General features: G+C 39.4%; 1 protein-coding gene across 3 annotated transcripts; it reads left to right on the top strand.

The window, feature by feature from the left end:
* Positions 1–274: 274 nt before the first annotated feature.
* On the top strand, positions 275–21643 carry kcnk2b (potassium channel, subfamily K, member 2b). 3 transcript variants are annotated; one of them, XM_076084478.1, is made up of 6 exons: positions 275–583; positions 7561–7678; positions 13316–13476; positions 16765–16951; positions 18258–18400; positions 21287–21643. In XM_076084478.1, exons 1-6 carry the CDS (start codon positions 389–391, stop codon positions 21641–21643), a joined length of 1161 nt encoding a protein of 386 aa, XP_075940593.1. In that variant the 5' UTR covers positions 275–388. The 3 variants fall into 3 exon arrangements, with proteins under 3 accessions (XP_075940593.1, XP_075940592.1, XP_075940591.1); XM_076084477.1 differs by having other exon boundaries at positions 16765–16960; XM_076084476.1 differs by having other exon boundaries at positions 16765–16961; positions 18247–18400.
* Positions 21644–23447: the final 1804 nt, after the last annotated feature.

Here is a 23447-nt window from a genome sequence, read left to right as displayed (position 1 = left end):
TTTGTCGCTTTCACATTTTTAACCCGCCAAACCTTTAATCGATTTATCGAGATAATAACCACCAAAGATAGTGTAGGATGCAAATTATTGTTTCTAGCAGTCATGCACTTACATTGTAAGAACCAGATGGTTATTTATGTCTTTATCTAACAGATAGAGTAGGTGGATAGAAATAAAAACAGAGTGATGGGACAAATTAGACTAAGACGAGTATGTCCAAGGGGAGACTCTTGTAATGGAAAGAAATTGATCCACATTCATCCTCACAGTGGCCGCACCTGACCTTCTTGACCCGAAGTCTGCCGCCCACAACTCCAAACCTCGCCTGTCATTCTCAGTCAATCCAGTGGTGCTGAACACTCCAGAGGACGAGTGTGACACCCGGACTATGGTCATGAGGTGGAAAACTGTGTCAGCCATCTTCTTCTTGGTGGTGCTTTACCTCATTATTGGGGCGACGGTATTCAAAGCACTGGAGCAGCCTCACGAGAGCTCCCAGAAGCTGGCTATTCTAACACAAAAACTGGAATTCTTGGCCAATCACACCTGCGTGAACTCCTCTGAGCTGGAGGATTTGGTGAAGGTAGGTGGAAGCATCAATATCTATTATTATTTAAAATGTTTTCTCTTCTGCAGGACCTGGCGATGACCGACAATAATCTAGTTTTTCTCATATATATTTTTTAAATACCTGCAGAGGTTATTACTGGTATTTGGCAGCTTTACTATGTTTGTTTGAGAATTGTGGAAATGGCACAATGATTTTGAGTAAAAACTACCAGAGCTTTCACCTGAGGATATTTAAGAGAGGAATGGACTCTTTGAACACGAGACATCACTGTTGATTTAACTGTTCAGCAAGACCGTGATCCTTTCCTAACCGGTGCACGTGTTTAGTATTTTTCATCACCATGATGATGAAGGTCCTCTAGCCTTAAGAACATGGAACACGTTTTTCTTTCTGCCAGGAATCTCTTTAGGCAACAAACCTTCTTGGTAGGAAAAGATCATGTTTAGGGTAAAATAAACCGTTTCTGGCAGAAAGCCCTTTAGCTTAACTTGTTCTGTGCGCTAACCTTGACATTTTTTAAGCCTAACCTTAACGTAGTTGTTTTTGTGCCTAAACCTAACCAAACCTTTGACCATAGCGTTGTCACATCTTAAAATGTATTTATTTTTCAACAGAGATTTGTTTTGTTTTTGAAGGCACAGCAAAATGATCAGATGTTATTCTAAAGGTCAGTTACAAACAATGTATTCTAACGTTTAATTAGGAGAATTTGTTTATTCCAAAGTTTTACTGTCTATACTTACATTTCCCTCCACAAATATTCAAAAGTACTGTAGTGCACTGTGTGGGATATTAAAGGAAACTATCAAAGGAATCCTGTCGTTTCTTAAAGCGATGCTACTCAAATGTCAGATGAATTTGCATTGTTTTACTTGTAATGTAGGCCTGACTGTAGCCGAACTGTGTAGCTGTATGGAAGATAGAAAATAAAAGATGACTATGTCGTATTGGACTCAGTATAGACAAATGATATTAACGGATCAGGATCAAGTGAAAAAAAAAAAAAACAACCTCCCAAATTTTGCCAGAATCCAAATCTCTTTTCTTACAACTTTCTCATCATATGAACATCAGTGCAGAACTGTCATAGTTTCTCACGTAGAAAGAGTGCGTATATCGTTACCATAACAAAACATCTCTTATTGTTCTAAGTAGGTGAGAAAGATCTCTTGAAAACAAAAATATTTTCATAATAATGAGAAAACCTCAAGTTTCAGAGCACATTTAGTACATTTAGCCTTTGAATAAACCCATGAAATACACAGAACGAGCACTTCCCTGAAAACATTTCCTTTTCGGACTAAATGCACACCATGATAATGCTGTTGTTAACATTGGATGGGATTTTAATCAATAAGCGAGTCTGTGTGTGGGATTTTGCCATCTCAGACTACAGTAAAGCCACTTTAATCACATTGACTTTCAAGATGTTTTTCTCACGGCAGAGCTGTGTAGTTACTGATATGGAGAAGGAAAGCCATGACTGTAACAAGCAAGTGTTCTTGTTTTAGTGACATATGCTTTCTGGTAATTATAAAAAGACTATGAATATTTTGTCCTCTCTGTTGCATTTCTGAGCTCCAGTATGAACGACATACTGGAGAGCAGGACAAATGCAGTTCATGGCTATTCACCGTTATCCAGAAAATAATGTGTTATCTCTAAATTATGTATGAATGTTTCCATCTTCTGGGTTTCCTTCAAACAGTTTCAGCAGTTGTTGTCCACTGTGTTGGCTTCAGTATCACTACAAGTCTCTTACATTTTAAAACTGACTAGAGCTGACAGGATTTATTTTTGAGTAATGGTTACCACCTACTTGTATGTAAATGACACTGTTTTCGATTAAGAAGGGCTGGTAACAGATGGCGTTTTAAGAAGCTGAGTTAATATTCAGAGATGATGATGATGCTTTCTGTCCTGAGATTATCATCTGTCTGTTTGACTGTTATAGTGATCTTGTATTTTATGTTATCTTAAACATACACGTACAGTGATACAAAAAATGAAGTAGATACTTCAAAGCAAATGATACTTCAAGTATATGGTGTCATGATTATTGCTGCTCATCATTCTACTCCTTCCACTTGGCCGCCCTTTAGTTGGCATAACCGTCCCCGTAATTGTTACTGTTGCTTTTGGCTAGTGGTGAAAACATTTGACTTGGCAGAGATCGTTTAGGTTGGAGGCAGTAGAAATAATGAAGATGCATGAAAAGCCAAAGATAAGACAGAACAAGTGTGGACCATGAAAACAATACAAAAGACGAACGAGTCAGCAATTTAACAACTTCACAATTTGAGACCAATGCAAGTGAGACAAAATGATGAAAATGTAATAAAACACATTTAAAAGCTATAATAAAAACATGAAATAAAAAATAGAGTAGTTAAATAAATTAGATTCATAAAATAACAGTAAAATAGAATAAAAGTAAACACTATCTGCTTAGTGCTGGTTAGTAAATGTTAGCATGCTAAAATGCCAAACTAAGATGGTGAACATGGTAAACATTATACCTGTTGAGCACCAGCATGTTAGTGTTGTCATTGTGAGCATGTTAGCATGCTAGCATTTAGCTCAAAGCACAGCTGTGCTGAAGTCGAGTCGCTATCTGTCTATGATATCCAATCAGACTTTTTTTTAAAGGTCAAGAGTGTAGGAATACGTGGCATCTTGCGCTGAGGTTGCAGATTGCAACCAACTGAAACTTCTTCCGTTTGCCGAGCTTGTAGAAGTACGCTGGCTGACGTGAATGGCCCGCTCTAGAGCCAGTATTTGATTTGTCTGTTTTCAGCTATTGTAGAAACGTATGCAGTTATAAATGACTCAATCTTCGGTAATGATTCTTATTTACAGGGGATTATACTGTACGCTAAGGAAAACATACTTTTTAAGATTATATTACATGTCTGCCCATGTACAATAGTGTTTGCCCTTTAGTATTAGCCTAAAGTTGTAATTTAACTTTGCTAACAACCATGTCTACTTTACTCGCCCTTTCTAACATTCAAAATCCCTTCCAGGCTTCCGTTTCAGAAAAACCAAAAGTCAAATGAGGGGAAACTGTCCTCTGTCCCAAAAATGTCTTTTCAGCCAAATGACAGTTTGTTTTTAGGCAAAGTATGACTCCCTCTGTCCCTGATCTTTCCACTGAATCAGTCTGGGCTCATTGCAGATTCCAAAAACAAATTACTTAGTCTTGGACCTCAGAAACAAATTACAAAATGAACTGAATTAATTATTGGCTGGGAAATTTGCCCGTTGGACGCATTTAATATCACTTTAGTGTTTTCCTAATGCTGTAAGGCTAATTATTCTATACTGTTTCCGCAGTATATACATAACACCAGTCCTACTTTGTACCGTCCGACTAAACAGATTTACCCATCAGTCAGTACCCTGATGAGTTCAGCAGCCTTGCAAACAACTCTCTCTTTTGATTATTCATTGATAAAAGCAGGTGTCCCCCCACTCATTTTTACTGAATTATGTACGCAACACACACACACACACACACGCTCACATACACACACACACACACACACACCATTGTAGGCTCCCACTGATCAAAAGCCAGTCAGAAGAGAATTGAGGAGAGATGTGCTCTCAGAGGGAGTAATTAAAAAAGTGAGTGATGTCAAAAAGCTCAGACGATTCAATCTCTCCTGGCTGTTTGCCTCAGCTGGGAGACAACCAGTGTGGTTTCACATTATCCTGTCTTATCATTTCCCATGGCCATTGTTGGTTTGCTAAGACAGTGAATTAATGTGGCCGGTTTGGCTGGGAAACAAAGGGGCTGACTGAGCCAAGCCAATCTGATTGTTTGATTTGTTAAATTGTGTTTTTAGAAGCACAGTGGACGTAGGGTTTCAGAATTGTATCTTTGAACCATCTCTTTTGTTGCATTTAGAAATGATATAGAGATACAAGAGGTAAAAACACTGAACTGTTGATGAATTCACCTTTATACATGATGTTGTTTATTGTGTCTGTGAATACCTTTGTCAATGCATGAGTTGATTACAATTTGCCTTTTGGTTTTCTCATTCTGCGATTAAAAAATGCGTCCATTGTTTTGTTTCTTTACTTTTGTTTGGGTTTTAGTCCCCACTAAGGAGCAAAGAAACAAACTGTTAACACAATTTTAATATATTACAAGTGCCTTTTGCGTGATACAGTTGAAACAACTGCTGAGGGAAATAGCAGGCTCTTTAGCCGCTAAATGCTCTACAATCTTCACTATAGTTCACTAATTTTGACTGTCTGTCGTGGCAGGTTGTGTGCCGTGCGATCATCAAAGGATTTGACTGAAACTAAATTTTTGTCTGCTGCAATGAGAGCGGTGAACCAAAACAATGAGCTGAAAGAAGCTAAAATGCTCTTAAGTTCTAAGGGAACCTGCAGAGTCAGATGATTATTCTCTGTGAGTTCCTCACTACAAGTTACCTTTTACATGAAGCTGGAATTAAGCTTCACCCAGCTGTTCGAAAACGAAAGAAAATCCAGATATGGAAATCAATTTCACTGCAGGGACAACGTAAACAAACCACTACTATCTATTTATGTGCTGTTGAGACCTACTGTTACGCAAAGACTCTACCTGTATTAACACAGAAGCATAATCCGTGCTTTAGGTGACACATAATCCTTTGATCTGTTTTTAAAATTAAATCGTTTTTTTCATTGGCATTCATCCATACCGATAGTTTAAGATGGAAAGTATCTGTGCTTGGATGCAAACTCCACACTCTTACTTTTCACCTCGCAATTGATAATAATCGCACAATATTTCCTGCATTGGCACTTGACGTCGGCCAAAAGTAAGGTTCAAAATCATCCAATATGAATATGCTCTTTTGTAATTTGGGTGAACGAACCCTTTAAGCTGTGTTTATCAACTGCAGCCTATATCTCTCCACCCTCTGACACATCATGACATGTTAACTCGTGTCGTTACATTGTTCCCTCACTTTCCTATCCATTATTCATTCATTTCAGCTCTCACACGCTCTGCCTTATCACAGTCAACAGTCGAAGGTTAACGAAAGCTCTCTCAGTTTCACTAAGGAAAGATGAATCGCAACAGCCTGACATTGCAGTGACCCTAAACTGTATGTGCAGTGTGTGCTGCTCCCAGAAGATCTCAAAGCTTTTCTCTTACTTTTGTCCTAGTAATTATTCTATATCTTGAGAAGCCACTTGGGCCAAGGAATATTTTGTCTTACTGCAGTGAACTGATTTTGTTTTAAAAAGCCTAGTGAGATAGGTTTTATACAGCCTTCAGAGTTCAATTCAATTAGTGATGACAACTGTTGCCGACACATTTCATCAACTGTAGCTCGATAGCTAATGAAGCTGAACATACTTAAGGATTCCAACTGACCCGTTTTCAAACGAGAACCTTGCAAAAGGGTTACAAACAAGGTTATAATGTTATTTATGTCATTGGACAATAGGATTGTGCATCAAAATGTAGTTTGTAGTCCCATTTTGCGACATAAGAAAAAAAAACAATATATTTTGGAGGTTGGAGGAGGAATGAGCTGCTCTGAAGTCTGGTGGTTCAGCAGCCGCTACTTCTGTATCTCAGCAGGTTGAACAGGCTGTGGCTGGGGTTTTAATAATATTGTTCGCAGGCACCTCTTGTCACCAATATCAATGATGCACGGTTGATGTGTATGAAGTTCTGGGCAGTATAAATACAAGAAGAGACTGAGGATGAAGCTGAATGTCCCAGACAAAAGCCATGTTTTCACGTTTAATATTACAAGGGAAAAGGCTTGTGACCAGTGTCAACATATCCAAACCAATAAAGACCAGGTCAGAGCTGCTAAATTTAGCCTAATACACAGTGGATGTGCTGGTTGTATAAAGGGCTGTTGTTGTTGTTGTTGTTGTTGTTTTTACACCTGTGACCCCACAAATTCATGTACTTTAGTTGTTCATGATGTACTCTTGGCTTTGGCAGTAATGCTCAGTAGTTACAACTCTAGGTAGTAAGCTAGTTAGACAGACTTATTAGCTTTACGCATATGAACACACTTCATTTTATCCATTTACAGTTTATGGTACAAGCCCACTATACCTGTAGTGTGGATGCACATCAGTCAGTGTGTGGCTCTTCACTTCACTGCTCCTCACGTACGTCTATTTTTGTGATCGTGGGTGTGAAAAAGTGTGCGGTGGTGTGTTTTCCCTCCAGCTGGTGGCTGCTCCCGTCTTGTCTCCTGTCATGCAAGTACAGCAGTGAGTGAGAAAACAGTTCCTTTTCCTTTACAACCGGCGGCTGTCTAAAAGCCTGTCACAGTCAGCGAGGATTGGTGTCACACCAGTGCTCTCCCACATGTACACATAGTCAACCAATCACCTGGGCAAGATTAACAGCCATAACACTGACCCAGCTGGTGTCACATCATAGCCACAGTCACGGGGTTAATCAAAATCAAAATCATATATATAGGATTTATGATATATCATTATATACAGGCTAAAATTAGGGTCTAGATTTTGAGCTTGTAAAATAAAGATCAGCAACGAATGTATAATTAAGGGATTTTAGAGAATGAAAAAAACGATTAATATGTAGATGTAACTGTGATGTGTAACTGTAGTAATTGTAGAAATATTTTGAGAATGTGTAAATCATGTGTTGGTAAATGTTTGTATAAGAATATGCACAAATTATTATCCAATCCCTAAAAAAAACCAACTTATTTTAGCTATAACTGTGACAGACTTTGCACTTTTATAAAGAGAGCAGGTGTTTAAAATGTAAACCTGCATTTATGAAGGTGACAGATGCCTCTTATTGTTTGTCTCAACTCTTAATTGGGTTTTGGTTTAATGTGTATCTGGCTGTCATCTATTCCCCAAGAAAATTAATGCACACCGCTAATTTCCTTCTGTTCCTCAGCTCACCTCGTACCACACTCCCACTGGGAGACTCTGCATTATGTGCTAACTTTTTCTTTTTCTTTCCACTCCAGCAAGTGGTATCAGCAGTGCGAGCAGGTGTGAACCCTTCAGGAAAGGCATCCAATCAGACGAGCCTCTGGGACATCAGTTCCTCCTTTTTCTTCGCCGGGACCGTTATCACCACTATCGGTAAGAGACGTAATTTCTCACTCTTACACAACTCAGTCCTCATTATTTTCTCTTTGTAGAAACCTCCGACTATACTTCACTCTACTTGCGTGCAATGCTTTCAAAATACTAAAACAGATGTAAAAACATTTACTTTATATATGTGGAAACGTGTTTGGCTTTATAAGCACTGTCTATTTATCCCAAAGCTGTCAGAGGCACGGTGCAATTTTGGTGTTGCACTTGCATACCAAAATTACACTTTCTGACACCAAATCTGCTTCAGCTGCTTTTTTTAGATTGTACTTTATTGCACCATTCCTTTCAGTCTACTAGTCACCAAAATTGCAAAACAGATTGACCACACTGGCATGCACCCGAAGTTTACACAGTGTCAAAAAGCTAAACTCCATACATCAGCAACAAAGCACAAATGTTTTTTTTATCTTAGCAATGCAAAACAACATAAATGAGATCTGCTTAATATTATACATGTGTTTTCTTATTGACAGAATAATAAACAAACATTTATTTACTTATAATCACATAGGACACTCTCGGTCCACACTGAATCTGTTAAATATGCACTTCGAGATCAGACTGGAGGCGTAACTTTAACCACTTAAAAGATGGGTGATACTTTTTTTTTGTAGCCTACATTTTGAACACAAAACGCATGTTTTATTGTGTGAAATTTACTAGAAATGACAAACAATAGCCAACAGCAAGTACACTTTAAGCTCCCTGAGATAACTCCTCAATGGGGACTCTTTTTTCTAAAAAACGGTTAACTGAACAGGAAGAGTAGCCTAAAGAGTTTAAACTGATCTGACGATACAGAAGAATAAGCTGCCTGTGGTCATTTGCTCTTATTTACAAAGACTGCTAATATACTTACTATTTAATCTAAGAGATGTCGACTGTATCAGCCTGTAACACTTTCTCTGTCACCTCCAGCTGTAAAGAACAAACGAATCAGTTAAGCAAAACAGCGCGCGCGCACACACACACGCACACGCACACGCACACGCACACGCACACGCACACGCACACGCACACGCACACGCACACACCCACACACACAGCTTCTGGTTCTTCTAAGAGGACCCAGACAGATCACTGCATCCCTTCAGTAGGCTGTTTGGCTCCATTTCACTTCTCCAGCATCCTGTCAGAGCTCATTCTCCAATACCTAATGCCTTTAGTTTGAATAAATTGATTTTGCTTGTTTTTCAGATTACACATGCTTAATGTGTAGGCAGTTTGCAATCCCGATGCATATTTTGGCATGAAATTGTAGACGGCTCCAGCTCCTTTTCCATATTTTGCTGTACTGACTTGTGCTCGTAACCTTGCTCGACAAAGTTGCAAAATTGTATTGGCCACAGCAACAGCCCACAGACACACACACACACACACACACACACACACACACACACACACACACACACACACAACTAGTATAAGCAGACCTCAACATATAAGCGCGTCTGTTCGACCAGCTGTTGAGCTTTATTTCACTTCTCCAGGATCTTGTTTGTTCCTCACTCAGAAAATGTTTCAAACGTTACAATAACTTTCTGCCCTCTGGTTGAGGAATATTTGTGCTTTTGTATCACATTAAAGGTAACAGTGTGAAGAGTAAAAGTTGCACTGTGGGTCTTCCCTTTGCTCACCTTAGACTGACTATGTTGACTTTCTATTTTTCACTCCGGTGCTGCCGGGACTTCATCGAGTAAGTCAAATTTGCTGACGTCTGACTTAAAGATGTAGTGGTGTTTTCTCATGAAAGGAGGCACGGTAGTTTGATTGCTAAAGCAGGGAAAAAGGATTACTCTTTGCCTTCAGTCAGTTTATTTTTGAGGGCTTAGATTTGTTTGCTTTTTAAAAAAATTCGAATATCTAGAAAAGCTTGCGGTGAGGTGAAGGTGCTTGGCAGAGTGCTCTAGTTTCCAAAGCTTTGATTTTGCTGCAGAAACCTCACTCCCCGGTGGTGTTTTGCATGCATCACCTTTGATGCGTGGTAGTGTAAACAGCACATAATTGCTGTGCTGGCGGTTGGCAATCGTCATCATTTTGCCTGATTAGTGCAAAATGTAACTGCTGCTGCACAGAGATGCTATTCCTAAAGCCACTGTGAAATGTCTTTGTCAGTGATCAGCCTTTGATGTTATACAAAAAGTCCCGAAAGGAGAAGAGACAGTTTCTTCTATTCTTCTGGCTTTGCCCTCAGCTGGAGGTGGATGAGCAAGAATCTGACTGACTGGTGAGGTGGTGATGAGTGGATGGATTGCAGGTGTGCAGTTTGATTGACAGCAGGAGTGTGATGGAGAGCCACGCCCAGACAAACAAACTCAGATGGAGAGAGAGAGAGAGAAACCAGAGAACCAACAAGAAACACAAGGGAGGAGAGAACGGCACAAAGAAGAGAGTAAAAACATATAAAATAAAATAAACTTGAAACATGCCAGGGTTCAACATAAAAAACAAATAAATAAATAGTAATTTGAATAAAACATTACATTGGGAGCAGTTTTATTTGCTTTTTTGTTTTATTTTTTGCCGAAGTCATTGTAATATTTAGCTACGTTTCTTTTTTTATAGACAAACAATTAGGTTTCACTTTACATTGATGAATGTAGAACTCATGGACCATACAAGCAGCAATGTTTGTGGAATTTAGACAACTTCAGAAAATATGATTTGAAAAGCAATTGAACTAGTCTTTTTTTTTGCTTTATCCGAAGAAGTTGAGGCCCCCATTCTCCTTTGTATTCATGATGTTTTTTTTTTAATGTAACGTGTTTTATGTCTTTAATTGTTTTATTATCAAATAGTAAAGCAGCATAGGTAAACCTAGACATGCCCTCTGCTTTTATTATTACAGTTCTACCTTTTAAAGACAGATCCCTTAGAAGCCACTCATTATATTTCCTTTGTGCTTTTTCCATGGTTGAATTTAAAGTACTTACCATGTCACTCTATCTTTGACAAGAATGTTACAACAAAAACTGAGCGATTGCCAGTCTTTCACTGCCAATAATTCACACACATATATATATATATATATATATACTGTGTGTATATATATATATATATAGTCCAGAAGCTTTACAGAATACATGTATTATATCTAAAGCTCAAGATACCTGAGCAGAATCTTTTAGAAAGAGAGAGTGGTGTCATCTCATTGCTGGCTAATGACAATTTCTTGTGTAGATATGTTTGGTTAAAGGCTGCGTGATGAGGAGGAACAGGTTGGGAGAAATCAGGCAACCCTGTCTGATCCCCAGTTTAATATCAAATCATGGAGTTGTGCCAGGGTTTACTAGAGCTGTTGCTAGTGGCATACCAAGTTCGAATTGCTTTGCTAAAATAATGTTGAATATGTTTCCAGTTTCCAGTGAATTGAAAATAAGTTGTTCAACCGCGTCAAAAGCTTTGTATGAATCCAAAAAGAGGATCATTGCGTTGTATTGTCGATCAAATATGTGCCTGTTTCTCATGAATCCAGATTGTGATTCGTCATCGATAGGATCCAAAACTAATTTCAGCCGTTTGCCAGAAGCAACTGCCAATACCTTGTAATCGTTATTCAGCATACAAAAAGGAAACCAACTATCAATAAGCAGTACTTCCTTTTTAGGTTTCGGAATAAATGAGATTAATCCTTGATCTATTTGTTACTCTTTCTTTTTGATTCTGAAAGGGAAATGGGAAATATGAGTATAGTTATAGTGATAACAACGAGACAGTGTTTCCCCAATAAGCTCACTTTAATACCAACCAAACCCCTCGACAGGGTTTCATGTCTTTTTTCGTAATTAAATGATCCACAAAAGCAACACTGTGTTGTTGTCAGAAGCTAATAAAGTCAATCAGTGAAATGTTGTGCTGCCGTTTTCTCTCCTAGCATCACTTGGAAGGAAGTCATTGAGCTTCCATTGCAATTGCATTCGTTCCTGTAGGAGACGGAGCGTGACGCTTTACTGCATGTGATCATTACATAACCGAGTCAGTGGTGTCACGAATGCAGTGGTTTAGGGCCCATAATGACAAATAGGTTGGTCCATTTCCAGGCTTTAGCTCATTATAGAGTGAAAATCTTAAGTTTAATGAATTATTCATGCAGGCAATGAAGTCCAAGTGTGAAATTAATTAAACGACTTATTGGTATTTAACCGAATTAACCTGTAATTTAGGTCGTGTATTAGAAACATGATCAGAAAGTGTTAGTTTTAACATCAATTTTAGTTAAATATATATCATCTAAATGCTGAAATCAATTTTTTTGAATTCATGTTACATATAGAAATGCACCTTCTTCTCAATTTACAACATTTCACCAATGTTTTAGTGCTGAAATCTGTGTTTTTGTTGTTGGTATTTTTATCCCATTTGAATACAAGGACAGTGTATTTTCTCTGAAAGCCATCATTTTTTTTTATTCTAGTGCTTGACACTCAAGTCTTTGAGCTTGCGTAAATATTGTGATAGCACTCAAATATAAGGTGAGAATAACGACAAGAATAAGTCTGTTTAATTCAGGTAAAAAAGAAAGAGGAAGTGAGTTCAGCTTCAAATTAGGGAGCCGCTGTGTCTCGTTTGTTCTGCAGGGACACCCAGAGGTTTTAAATACTAACGGGGCATCCTGTCTCCCATTGAACTAATCATGAAATTGGTGAGACTTGATTGACAACCCTACTCCATTGTGAGAGTAGAAAGTCATGAGAGGGTACCCTGCAGCTCGTATCCTGACACAGATGACTGTATTAATAAAGGAAAAGTGGATGTAGTTCATTATGCAGAACCATTATGAAACTTCAAATAATGAAAGTCACATTGTTGAATGAGTGAGGTCAGCTTAAAATAAGGCACAGGGCTTAAAGGTGTTCGTCAGATATCAACTTCTCAAAGCACCATCTGCTTTTCTAGCTGCACATGATGATGAGTTTGGAGAGAAGATGAAAGGCAGTGAACCAGTGATGGACTCACATTAGTGTGTGTGTGTCTGTGAGTACATACGAAGGCCTACGTACAGCGTACTATGTCTCTTTATTTCTACTGTTCATTTCATTTTCGTCAGAGTTGCTCGAGGACTGAGGTTGTGAATTATAAACTGTAGTCCGAGTCGGTGCTTCAGCACGACTTCCGTCTCTTAATACCGACATGTCTCAAAGCTGTTGTGCTGCATCTGTCTGCAGTGATGTTACAGCACAGTCAGGCTTCGTGGAAAGCTTTGCTGTCCAGACAGTTTAGTTGAAACTCATTTTTCTTCTTCTGACAGTTTTGATGAAATATGTACACTTATAAGATACAGAATACCTTCTAAGCAGAGAGGTGCAACACATACAGTTTTTATTCTGAAATAAAACAAGCACACAGAGCATCTTTTTTTTATAGAAAAGTGTACAAATCCTACATTAAAACGTATTTACATCCATAAAATAGTATCAACACTTAACAATTAGGAAATATGACAGCCCCAGAAGTGTCATACAAACTTTGAAATAAGTATTACCAGAGTATACGATGTCCTGTTCAAAGGGCAACAACACACACACACTACCTTGCTATGTTAGAGCTAATTTAAACTGACATTTTGAATGAAATGCTGCCTGATGAGCTAATGAACTATCCGTGTCTCCTCTCTGTCAGGATTTGGGAATATTTCTCCTCACACGGAAGGCGGGCGGATCTTCTGTATAATCTACGCTCTGCTTGGGATTCCCCTATTCGGATTCTTATTGGCTGGTGTCGGGGACCAGTTGGGGACCATTTTTGGCAAGGGCATCGCCAAAGTAGAGAAGATGATTGTGGTGAGCTCCGTCGTCTGTACGAGCTTGTCTTTGTCTCTGAATCATTTGCTCTCTGTATGTTTACACGTGTGCAGTGAGCCAACGTTTGACGACGTAATTACCAAAGCTGTAAAATGATGTTGCCTGAGCAGCTCCTATAAAGAGGTGCAATATCTAAGTGTTAACGGTGCAGCATAAACACCCCTAAACAATACAGCTGAAAGCTCACAGTCAACAGTGCAGAATTAGACTTTTTTTCCCCTCAGACACCAGCAGTCAGTGCTCAACACTGTGGAAAAAGTGAATGCAGTTTTTGGGTTGCCATGTCAACAGACTTTCTTTGAAGCCAATATAAAATGCAGGCAGTTTGTTTTAGTGCTGAAATCCCAGAACAGTAAATAGCAGGTTTCTTTAGAGCAATATTTCAAAAGTTTCTATCTTATTTCTTGCTCATGGCAGAATAAAACTAGCAGCAAACAAATCGATCACTTTTTAAATATCGATGGTATTGACACATTGACTATTGATTCTGTTCATATACAAGCACACAGTGTGCGCATGCACGCAAAAAAACGCTGGTAACAGTTCTGCCAGCAGTTAGACCGCACCATTAGTCAAGTGTGTGACGCAGAGAAAATAATGGACTCTGCTGGACTGTCTGGCTGACGGCTGCTCACTATGTTTCTCCTGGAAAATGAAGGGTTTGCCCTGAAAAACTGAGCAGTTTATTTTATCTGTCATTTATTTTTTACTCGTCCCTGTACCAGAACCACATGTTCTTTTTATGAACTACATCATTTAACAAAAGGACTGTGCAGCTTAATGATCACTGGAAATATAATAATGAATAATAAGAGTCAGAGTCAGTAATAAGAGAAGATGAATGTAATACAAAGTAAAGGAGACAAAGAAAAATACTTTAAATGCAAATATAGAAACAAGTATAATTAAAAATGACATTATTAAACCATGTTGCAGGTGTTAGATAAATAGATGAAATATAAGATCCCAAGTTCAATGAAGGAAAATGTGTTTTTTTCAAAGGTGTATGAATGCACATCGTTACAATGGGGAAGATGTGTGTGGGGGCGTATGATGTAATTGTGTTATACAGTTAAAGGGTTTTCTCCTGAAGTGAGCAAAGAGGAAAATATACCAAATGAGCTTTTTGATGAAGAAAAACAGCACAGAAGCTTGCAGTTACACATAATTTTCTTTACATGGGTGTGAAGAGTTAATTGGGTGGTGAGTAGCTGTTAATGTCGATGCACTCGCTCACCCATATGCAGTATGTTGACTGGGGAGTCATAGCAACCAGCTAATAGCATTACCTAATGGGACGGTGGACCTCGAGAGTGAAACTCCAAAGCGGACCCTCTGTGATGTGAAACAGTTCAGGCTGCCAGCGGGGGTTGTTGTGGTCTCAATCAGCTGTCTTTACGTCCCTGATGACGGAGTCCCCCAATGCCATGCTGTGATCAGATCGGATAGAGAGACTGATGTTTAGCCAACAAAGCCACTTGTGTTGCATTTTGAAATGTATGTTTTGGATATTATGGTAATAAAGTGAACAAGTCACTAACTTTTTCAATTATTTAACCAAAACCACGACTCTCCCAACGTTAATCGAATGCTACGAGTGCCGAAACAAAACCGTTTCAATAATGCTTTTGTTGCTGTGAGCTGATATTTTAGGTACTTTATCGGCGATCATTTCACTGATATCTGTATCAACATTGTGTGACATGCCAGATATGGTAATTAATAGTGTTTCCTAATTACGTTGATAAATACCTGGGTGGCATTTTGTTTCCCTTTCTGCTGTTATAGCTATTATAAACATACTTTCTAGGAAACAGTGTTATGCAGAGAGCCATGTGGGCAGGAGAAAATGAAGAATAGAATGAAAGAATGGAGAATCCCCAAACCATTTATTTCTACCAGAGCTCATTTTAACAGGATGCTCTTTTGTATCCGCGTGCAGTCGTGTCTGCAGTTCGCACACATATTGATGGATGCAGGGCTGCAACACTAGCACTGCTGTGATGAAAGTTGGATCAAATGCTAATTAATGGCCACTAAAAGCAATCTCTGATTTCCCTTTTTTTTGTATAAAAGCACAAACCAAGCATTTTTTCAAAACACGGGATACTTGATAGCAACAGGTTGATTGTGACTATTGATTCATCGCTGGCTCCGTGTCTTTGGGGAGAAGAAAACAGGTTGGCAGCTTGCTGGAAACACTGGAAATAGAGAGACTGAAAGCAGTTCCTGCAGCTGCTGTGCATTAAAGATGCTGGCTGAGAAATCACCTCAGCTTCACAAATCCCTTTGCAATATATTAACTACTTGTGTATACAAAAGGTCTATTCGTTACCTTTATTTTTTCATCTTTGTTGGCCTTGTCCCTAGATGTTAAATTCCTTGTGTTTGCACACAAACTTCACCAATAAAGGTGATTCTTATTAATACTTTGTCTTCAGCTAATTTGCTCTCGTAAGGCTCACTATAGATCTCTTCAAACTGTATACCACTGTACCGCACTTTGCTTTGAGCAGCGAGGACATTAGACATCACAGACTGAGCGATCTGAGGTCTGCCTGTTCTCCATGCTTCCCCCCCCCAGAGGCACTGTGCTGTGGGCTTACATAACTGGAAGGGAAAAGGGCACGGTGCACAGGGAACCAGCTGAAAGCAGTCACCTCTAGTAAAAAGGAAGCAGAGACAACAGCAACATGCCGAATAGAACCTGACGTTCTAACTGTGATGCAAAAGAGGGGCTGTGGAATTTGAATTCTCGTAGTGATAGCACAGGCTGTAACTGCAATGAATCCGTTACAGTAGCTGCTACTGTGACGGCATGTGAAATATTTGATGAGATCTATCAATATTACAGCACATGCGAGGCATGTTAAGTCACTTGTCACCTCTCCGCAACTCGGGTGGGCGTGCCATCTGACAGCAAAATTTACATCACATGAGCTTGGCAGACGTTTAAGATGTTAGAAAACAGCAAAATGTATCCCCTAGAAGGAGGTCGAAGGAAGTGACTTATCACAATGTGGAGTGAGCAAAAAAAATAAAAGCAAAAGCCTGTAGGATATGAGGGACTGGGAAGTGGGCCGCATGTCCAAATAGCTTATACCTGTAGACTAAAACTATAACAAACTATATTACACCACTAATTACATTGCATGGACAGACGAAACCATCAACCTGCACTCTTCAGGTCTCCTGCTGAGCATGTCATGTTTCTGTATGTGGTAATCATCCATTCTCTGTACCAACAAATCTTTTATCCCTCACCAGAAGTGGAAAGTCAGCCAGACGAAGATCCGCGTCATCTCCACGCTGATCTTCATCCTGTTCGGGTGCCTCATCTTCGTGGCTCTGCCAGTCGTCATCTTCAAGCACATAGAGGGCTGGAGCACGCTCGAGTCCATCTACTTTGTCGTCATCACCCTCACCACGATCGGTTTTGGGGACTTTGTAGCCGGTGAAAAAGGTTGATTTTCTTTTGGATTTATAGGCCTTCTTTCAGCTAGTTTAGAATCAATGCATTTATAATTGAGTTATTCCTCAGCCAGTCTGGCTCAACAACCCTTGGCCTGCTATATTCTCTTCACATTGTGATACATGTGTTCTGTGACAGTTTTTTTAAATGCACCTAAATCCCTGCAATATGTTTAGTTCTCCCATCTGTTGAACCAGAAATGTATATACTCACCACTGCCAAAGAAATACCTCAAACATATGTTTTACTCACTCTCATAATAGCACTTTAAATCAACATGCTAACAACAATAATAATGATCTTAGGCAAATAACTCTTAAATGAATACTATAAATTCTTCCTTTTTTATCTGAGCCATCCCCTGCCAATCAGGTGCCAAACAATTTAAACAATAGTTCGGCAGGTTGTATTTGCTTAATTTGACCGGCTCGACAAACAAAACGGCAGGAATGGGAAAAATCCCAAACAATTAGCTGCTCGATTAAACTTCCCTGAGCGGTCCTAATGATTATAGATTAGACCACTGTGGCTACTGGAGTTGGCACAGGTGGCGTAAAGTAAGCCTGTTTGGGAAGCAGGTGCTGTAACGGCTGGTTATCTACAACTGAAGGTAGTGTTTACATGTGGATAGGACATACAGTATGTTATCACGGTAAGGCACAGTAAGTCCATGCAGCTGATATAACAAGCATCCAGTAGGACCTCAAGAGCCGTGTTACAAATATATGTATTACTACTGTACCACTGTATTTGTAACATTATGTCGTATTTAAGCATCTACAGTATTCACAGATGTTTATATTGCTGGATCCAAGTTAATATTTTACTGTTTTGTTTAATGTTGCTCAATGAACAATATCTATTAAATTATTAGAGCACTAAGATCACACAAATGGATTTATTGGAAAAGATAACAGTCCCTGAATGTTTTACTTAATTTATGCCATTTTATTCTTACTTATTAGTCTCAATCGCCTCCCTCTTTATATTCTATATGTTCTTATATAATGGTCCACTCAGGGTTGAGTCAAAGCCCAGGGGCAATTAAAGGCAACACTATACAGCAGAGAGACATGGCTACTCTCTACAACCGAGGCTCATTAAATGATACAAGGGTGAAAGTTAAAGACTCATTTTACTCACCTCACTGCATCAGGCTTACTTACACTTCAGCCAAACCTGCTTGTTTTTGTTCTTCCTCGCAGAATGATTCATTTAAGTACCACATGTAACCAAGGGTTGTGTAACAGACTTGTATAACCCACTTGTTGTATCTTTGGTTCTGCAGGTGGGTCAGAGAATCCAGAGTTTCTGAACTACTACAAGCCTGTGGTTTTGTTCTGGATCCTGGTGGGCCTGGCGTACTTTGCCGCTGTGCTCAGTATGATTGGAGACTGGTTCCGGGTCATCTCCAAGAAAACTAAAGAGGAGGTATGTGCAGATGTGCTGTGAGTTATAAAACACCAGAGGGGATACAAGTGGGAGATCTCTCCTGTAAAGGAGGAAACATTGAATTTCACTTCAGAGGATTTTCATAGAAAAGTGGAGAGGATTATGGTAGACGAGGGTTGCCTGCTACATTTTTTTAATTAATCAGGAATCCAGTTGTCCAGATAAACTACATTTTTTCCCAAAGACCAAAAATATTTTAGTCCAAAATCACTGTTTCAACCAACCTGACAAGCACAGAGCTGTGTCTCCTCATGTGGCTCACAAACTTGCAAGAGTTTGATTGCTTAGTGATCAAACTACTTCTCAGGAAACAGCCCCCCTGAGTCACAAATTGAATAAAAAGATAAAGAAAGTGACTTTAAAGGGACTCATAAAGTCTCACACAGACGAACTAAGCTTGTTGTTGGTACTGCCCCAACTGCAATTATTCTAAAGATATAAGAAAGAAAATATAAGAAAAAGCTTTTTCTCAAATATTAGCATAACATGTTTGTTTTTTTGTGACGCTCAAATGTTAAGGTATGAAATCATTATGAAACCAAAATGAAACATGAGAGAAATTAAATCAACAATTTTTGCCACACAACTTTTAAGGAATATCCTCCAAGTTAGTAAACTAAAACACAGCAAATGTATGTGCTAAAACCAGACTCTGGCCCTTTACAAGATACAGTGACAAGATTAAGAATGCTGATAATGCAGAAACCTCTTCTGTTGATATTTTACTTAGTGCAAAGTCATGAAGAAATTTACATTTTTGTCTTTGCAGTGCAGTTGCGTGGCATCCTTTGTTTGTTTAGTTTACATGGCGTTCGTTAAGATGTGTTTCTTTTTTGGCATTGTTTTATTGTCGTTGATCGACCCGCACCGCTGTTAAATGATGTTAATGTTCAGTAACATGGAGTACACTGCTGTGTTTGTACCGGTGGTGCTGTGGTCTCACCTGGCTGGTTGTTGGCACGTTGACTTTAAATCCAACAAGATCGAGTACACCAGAGACTTTCTGCTTAAACTTAACAAGCCTACGGGCACAAAACTACCTTTGGACATATAACTTTCCCAAAGCTTGACAAATCTGACCTGGCTACATTAAAATTGATTTCACCAGCCCGCCTCACGCCTCATCTGGCGTCCCCTGGGGTCCCCACCGCCACAGCCCAAATGTACTACCCACATTCAAATGATTAGGAGGACTGGCGTTTTTCTGATTTCTGTTAATGTAGCCTAATACCCCAAAGCCTTTTACAGTTCACTCCTCAATCTGGAGTGATACATTTCCATCCTGGCTGCACCCTGTGGGGAAAATGCCATCTCGTTGGATTAAATATTTGGTGTGCTTCCAGTGGCTGCTGTTGAGTAATAATTTGCTTGCCGTTCTGGCAGGTTCATTATTTACATGTAAAAAGGATGGAGGGAACCACACATCCATGCACCAACGCAATCTCTTGCATACACCAGCCACATGCACATCTTATTTCTTTATTCTACATAACATAAGAAGATAAAACGGGGCCTATATGGCAATCTGCAGTGGGAGTCCCTGCACAGGCATAATTAGGAGTTCAGCTGCGGAGGCTGTGAACTCTTATTGAGAGAGAAGGTTCTGGCGGTTGGGGGAAGGGGATGGGGGAGGGGGTGAGAACAATCGGGCAGAGAAAGAGAGAAGGAAAAGAAAGCACGTACTTGATGGTACCTAATTTGCGCACACATACAGACACATCCCATACGTTTTAACTGAAGTGCTCACAAGTCTCTTTTAAACAAGAACACCTCAGAGCCTCATGGATAATGAAACAGCCTGGAAAAAGAGGCCTAATGCATCATGAAAGCGAGATCAATGATGTGCTCGCTGTTCCTCTCCTTTCTGTTGCTCAAGGACCATAAACAAACAGAATGTGCCAAACAGACACAGTACACAGTCTCCAGAAACCTGGTCCATTAGGTCACTATGGAAATTTAGTTTTTACTGCTTGAGGCTCCTGCAGTCAATTTTAGAATATTCCATCTGTGAGGTGATGGGTGAGTGAGGTGCGAACATGTCCGCACCTAAAAACAGAAATGGTCCATTATCCAGATAGTGGTATCAATCTTTTCATCCAACTCTCAGCAAGAAAGTGAATAAGTATATTTCCCAAAATGTCTGATAATGGCTTTAAAGAATCATTCCTAATTAACTCTTAATCAGATGCTGAATGGTAACCGATAACTATCTGAACCTCATCACATCTGTTCCAAAACAAATCTGGTATTTCACTTTATTTTTATGAATTTCCACATCTGCTGATATACACTCTGATAGATGAGCATTTAATAATAGTGCAGCCAAGACATTAACAACAAGAGTTGTTCAAAAGCAGTCGAAACAGTTGACATGGCATGTTCACAAGAGTGAAGTCCATTAATTAAAATTGGAGATTCCTGTCTAAACACATTATACACAATGAACTACTAGTTCATTCAGCAGCGTATGCCCCGCCCACTACATCCAAACTCAACTCAGCTTTTCATTTTGAAACCAAAGATTTTTTTTTTTTAACCAAAGGTTGTTTTTTTTAACCAAAAATTCTAGTTTCATAAGCAAAACTAACAAATAAATTATTCTCAGTTTATATATTTTCACTTACAAACTTGATTTTTGATTGCAGTGCGAGGAAATTTGCTTTTAAAACCTTTTTTTATGTTTGCGTAATAAAGACACAAATATACCTTCATACTCCCAGGCCTGGCAAATAAAATCTGCGACAAAAAAGGTTAGTTTCCTGAAGCACAGCTCAAATTTTCATAACCATCCAGCCAAAAGAAATCAACATGATTGGAATTAATTGATCACCTGCAGACATTAATATTCAGTCTCTCTCTCTGCAGGTTGGGGAGTTTCGAGCTCACGCAGCAGAGTGGACAGCAAACGTGTCGGCAGAATTCAAAGAGACCCGGCGGCGACTCAGCGTTGACATCTATGACAAGTTCCAACGCGCTGCATCCATCAAGCGCAAGCTGTCATCCGAGCTGGGCATTAACACGTCCCTCAACCAGGAATTGACCCCTGGCAAGAGGGCGCTGTCCACCAGCCTGTGTGAGGACAGAGAGGCCTACCCCAACTTGACTCTCTCCCTCAGTCCTATCAGGGGGGGCCTGGCCAGGAATGGCAGCCTCTACCTGAACGGCCTCAGCCCAGACTACGCTGACCGGCGGGAGATTGCCATCATCGAAAATTTCAAATGAGGAGCAGCATAAAATTGGGATTCAGGGAACTGAGTGAAATACATCTGGTAGCGGACAGAGCTTTAAAACTCATACACGCTTTTGTGCTTATTGATTGGGCATCTGTGATAAGGTACCCACGTGCATTCATTAGGTGGATTGTGCTCCAATCATTGATTGAAAATCTGACTTAAACACAGAACAGTCGTCAAGCTGCGTACTTTAATGTGCGTGATTAAAACTCAGACAAAATCGAAGGATGTGCTCGCTCACCGGTTCCATTCATTCAATGGGGGAGGACGACTTCCTTTCAATGTGTACGTGCCAATGTGATCGACAGCTGTGAAAGTGATTGAGCCAAATCAGAAGCATGCTCAAAACCGGAACAAATGATTGTATCAGAGGCATGAATTTAAAAATACTCATCTCATGAGCAGGAAGGAAATGAAAGCCCACATTGAGGTAGCCACGCATCGGACATCTTCTTCAAATAACCCACAGCAAGTCTGTAAACACACATAAATAAACACATTCATCAAACTTAGAAAGCAATAGATGCATCCGTGCTCATCTCTTGTTGAATTAACCTGGTATCTGCATCAGATAAAGAGGATCAATATTGCTAAAAAAAACACTCCAAATCAACAATGAACACTTCTTCTTCTTCTTGATGAAGCAGCAGTCCTGTGCTAACAGAAAGGAATGTGGCTTTTTCTTTTTTCAGTTTACACTTCTTCCAGTATGAATTTATATGCCTTGCATTTGCCTGTCAGTCTGCCCTCGCTAACGAGACGAATGTTGACCTGTTTTGTTCCTCCATGACTGACATTCAGCTCTTCACCCTAAGGAATAACCCACTTGTGCCTTTCTGAAAACCACACTAAATGAAGAACCGAGCTACGCTCTGTCTGTCCACTCATGCTAGTTAAATATGAGCACAGTTGTAATAAAGGCAGTATGACAGTATGAGGAAGAGGCAAATCAATGGAGAGGACATGGGCATTTTTATTTATCTCTTTTTAAGAGGATTCTACTGTATGCATGGATAAACTGTTTCTTAATAACTGGGACATTGCCACTTTTGTCTGCCATTGTGATTTAGCCATTTCCTACCAGTCCTAATGTGCTGAGAGAGTTGCATTAACCACACAGTGCCAGGCTCACTGATCAGACTTCCTTCTCCCTCATACCAAAGTAAGATCCTGCTTTTCTCACGGAAGAATCCGGTCTTTGGTGTGATCAAAGTTTCAGAAGTGCTTTCTGTTATTTCTAGGAATTGAACCATCTGTTTTTTTTTTCTTCATGAAATTGAAAAATGGCGCTTAAATGCGTCAACACTGTATTCTTTTTTCCAATTGGAAATAAATTCCGGCATGTATGATACTGTAGCAATGAAAGCTCTGGCTGTGAAGCTTACTGCATCCTTACCTTACTGCCTTTTATGTTGCAGCTCTCAACAATACCTACAAAGTTCAGGAATATTTCTTTAGCTGATTATGCTGAGATCCCTTTATCTTTATGAGATCCATTATCCTTTATACTTCTAAAGGATCAAGAGTAGAGGTATACGAGTTGCATCACATAGAAATAGAAGCCTTTCTTTAAATCAATGCCTCTCTTTGGCTGATTTGGTGTTGATTAAAGATTATGAAAATGGTAGGAATGTCATAGGACTGTTAATATCTCACTTTGATTCTTGATACAGAATATACATTTTTGTTCATGTTTTAAAGAGGCCCCTCCAGGTTGAATGGTTTTGGATATTGTGTTTTATGGTGTTATTCAGTGCTTTTGTCCAGCAGGATATGCCGTCATATTCTCAACA

Source organism: Anarhichas minor, unplaced genomic scaffold (genome assembly GCF_050575085.1).
Source record: "Anarhichas minor isolate MPS153535 unplaced genomic scaffold, ASM5057508v1 ptg000136l, whole genome shotgun sequence".
Taxonomy (NCBI): domain Eukaryota; kingdom Metazoa; phylum Chordata; class Actinopteri; order Perciformes; family Anarhichadidae; genus Anarhichas; species Anarhichas minor.
Note: the sequence above shows the minus strand (reverse complement) of the source record. Positions and strands in the feature narration are given on the sequence as shown.

Coding starts and splice junctions, on each gene's coding strand:
- kcnk2b (XM_076084476.1), top strand. CDS start 389: ATGGTCATGAGGTGGAAAACTGTGTCAGCCATCTTCTTCTTGGTGGTG. Junction 13,477..16,764: donor AAGTAGAGAAGATGATTGTG/GTGAGCTCCGTC, acceptor ATCCCTCACCAG/AAGTGGAAAGTCAGCCAGAC. Junction 16,962..18,246: donor TTTGTAGCCGGTGAAAAAGG/TTGATTTTCTTT, acceptor TTGTTGTATCTT/TGGTTCTGCAGGTGGGTCAG.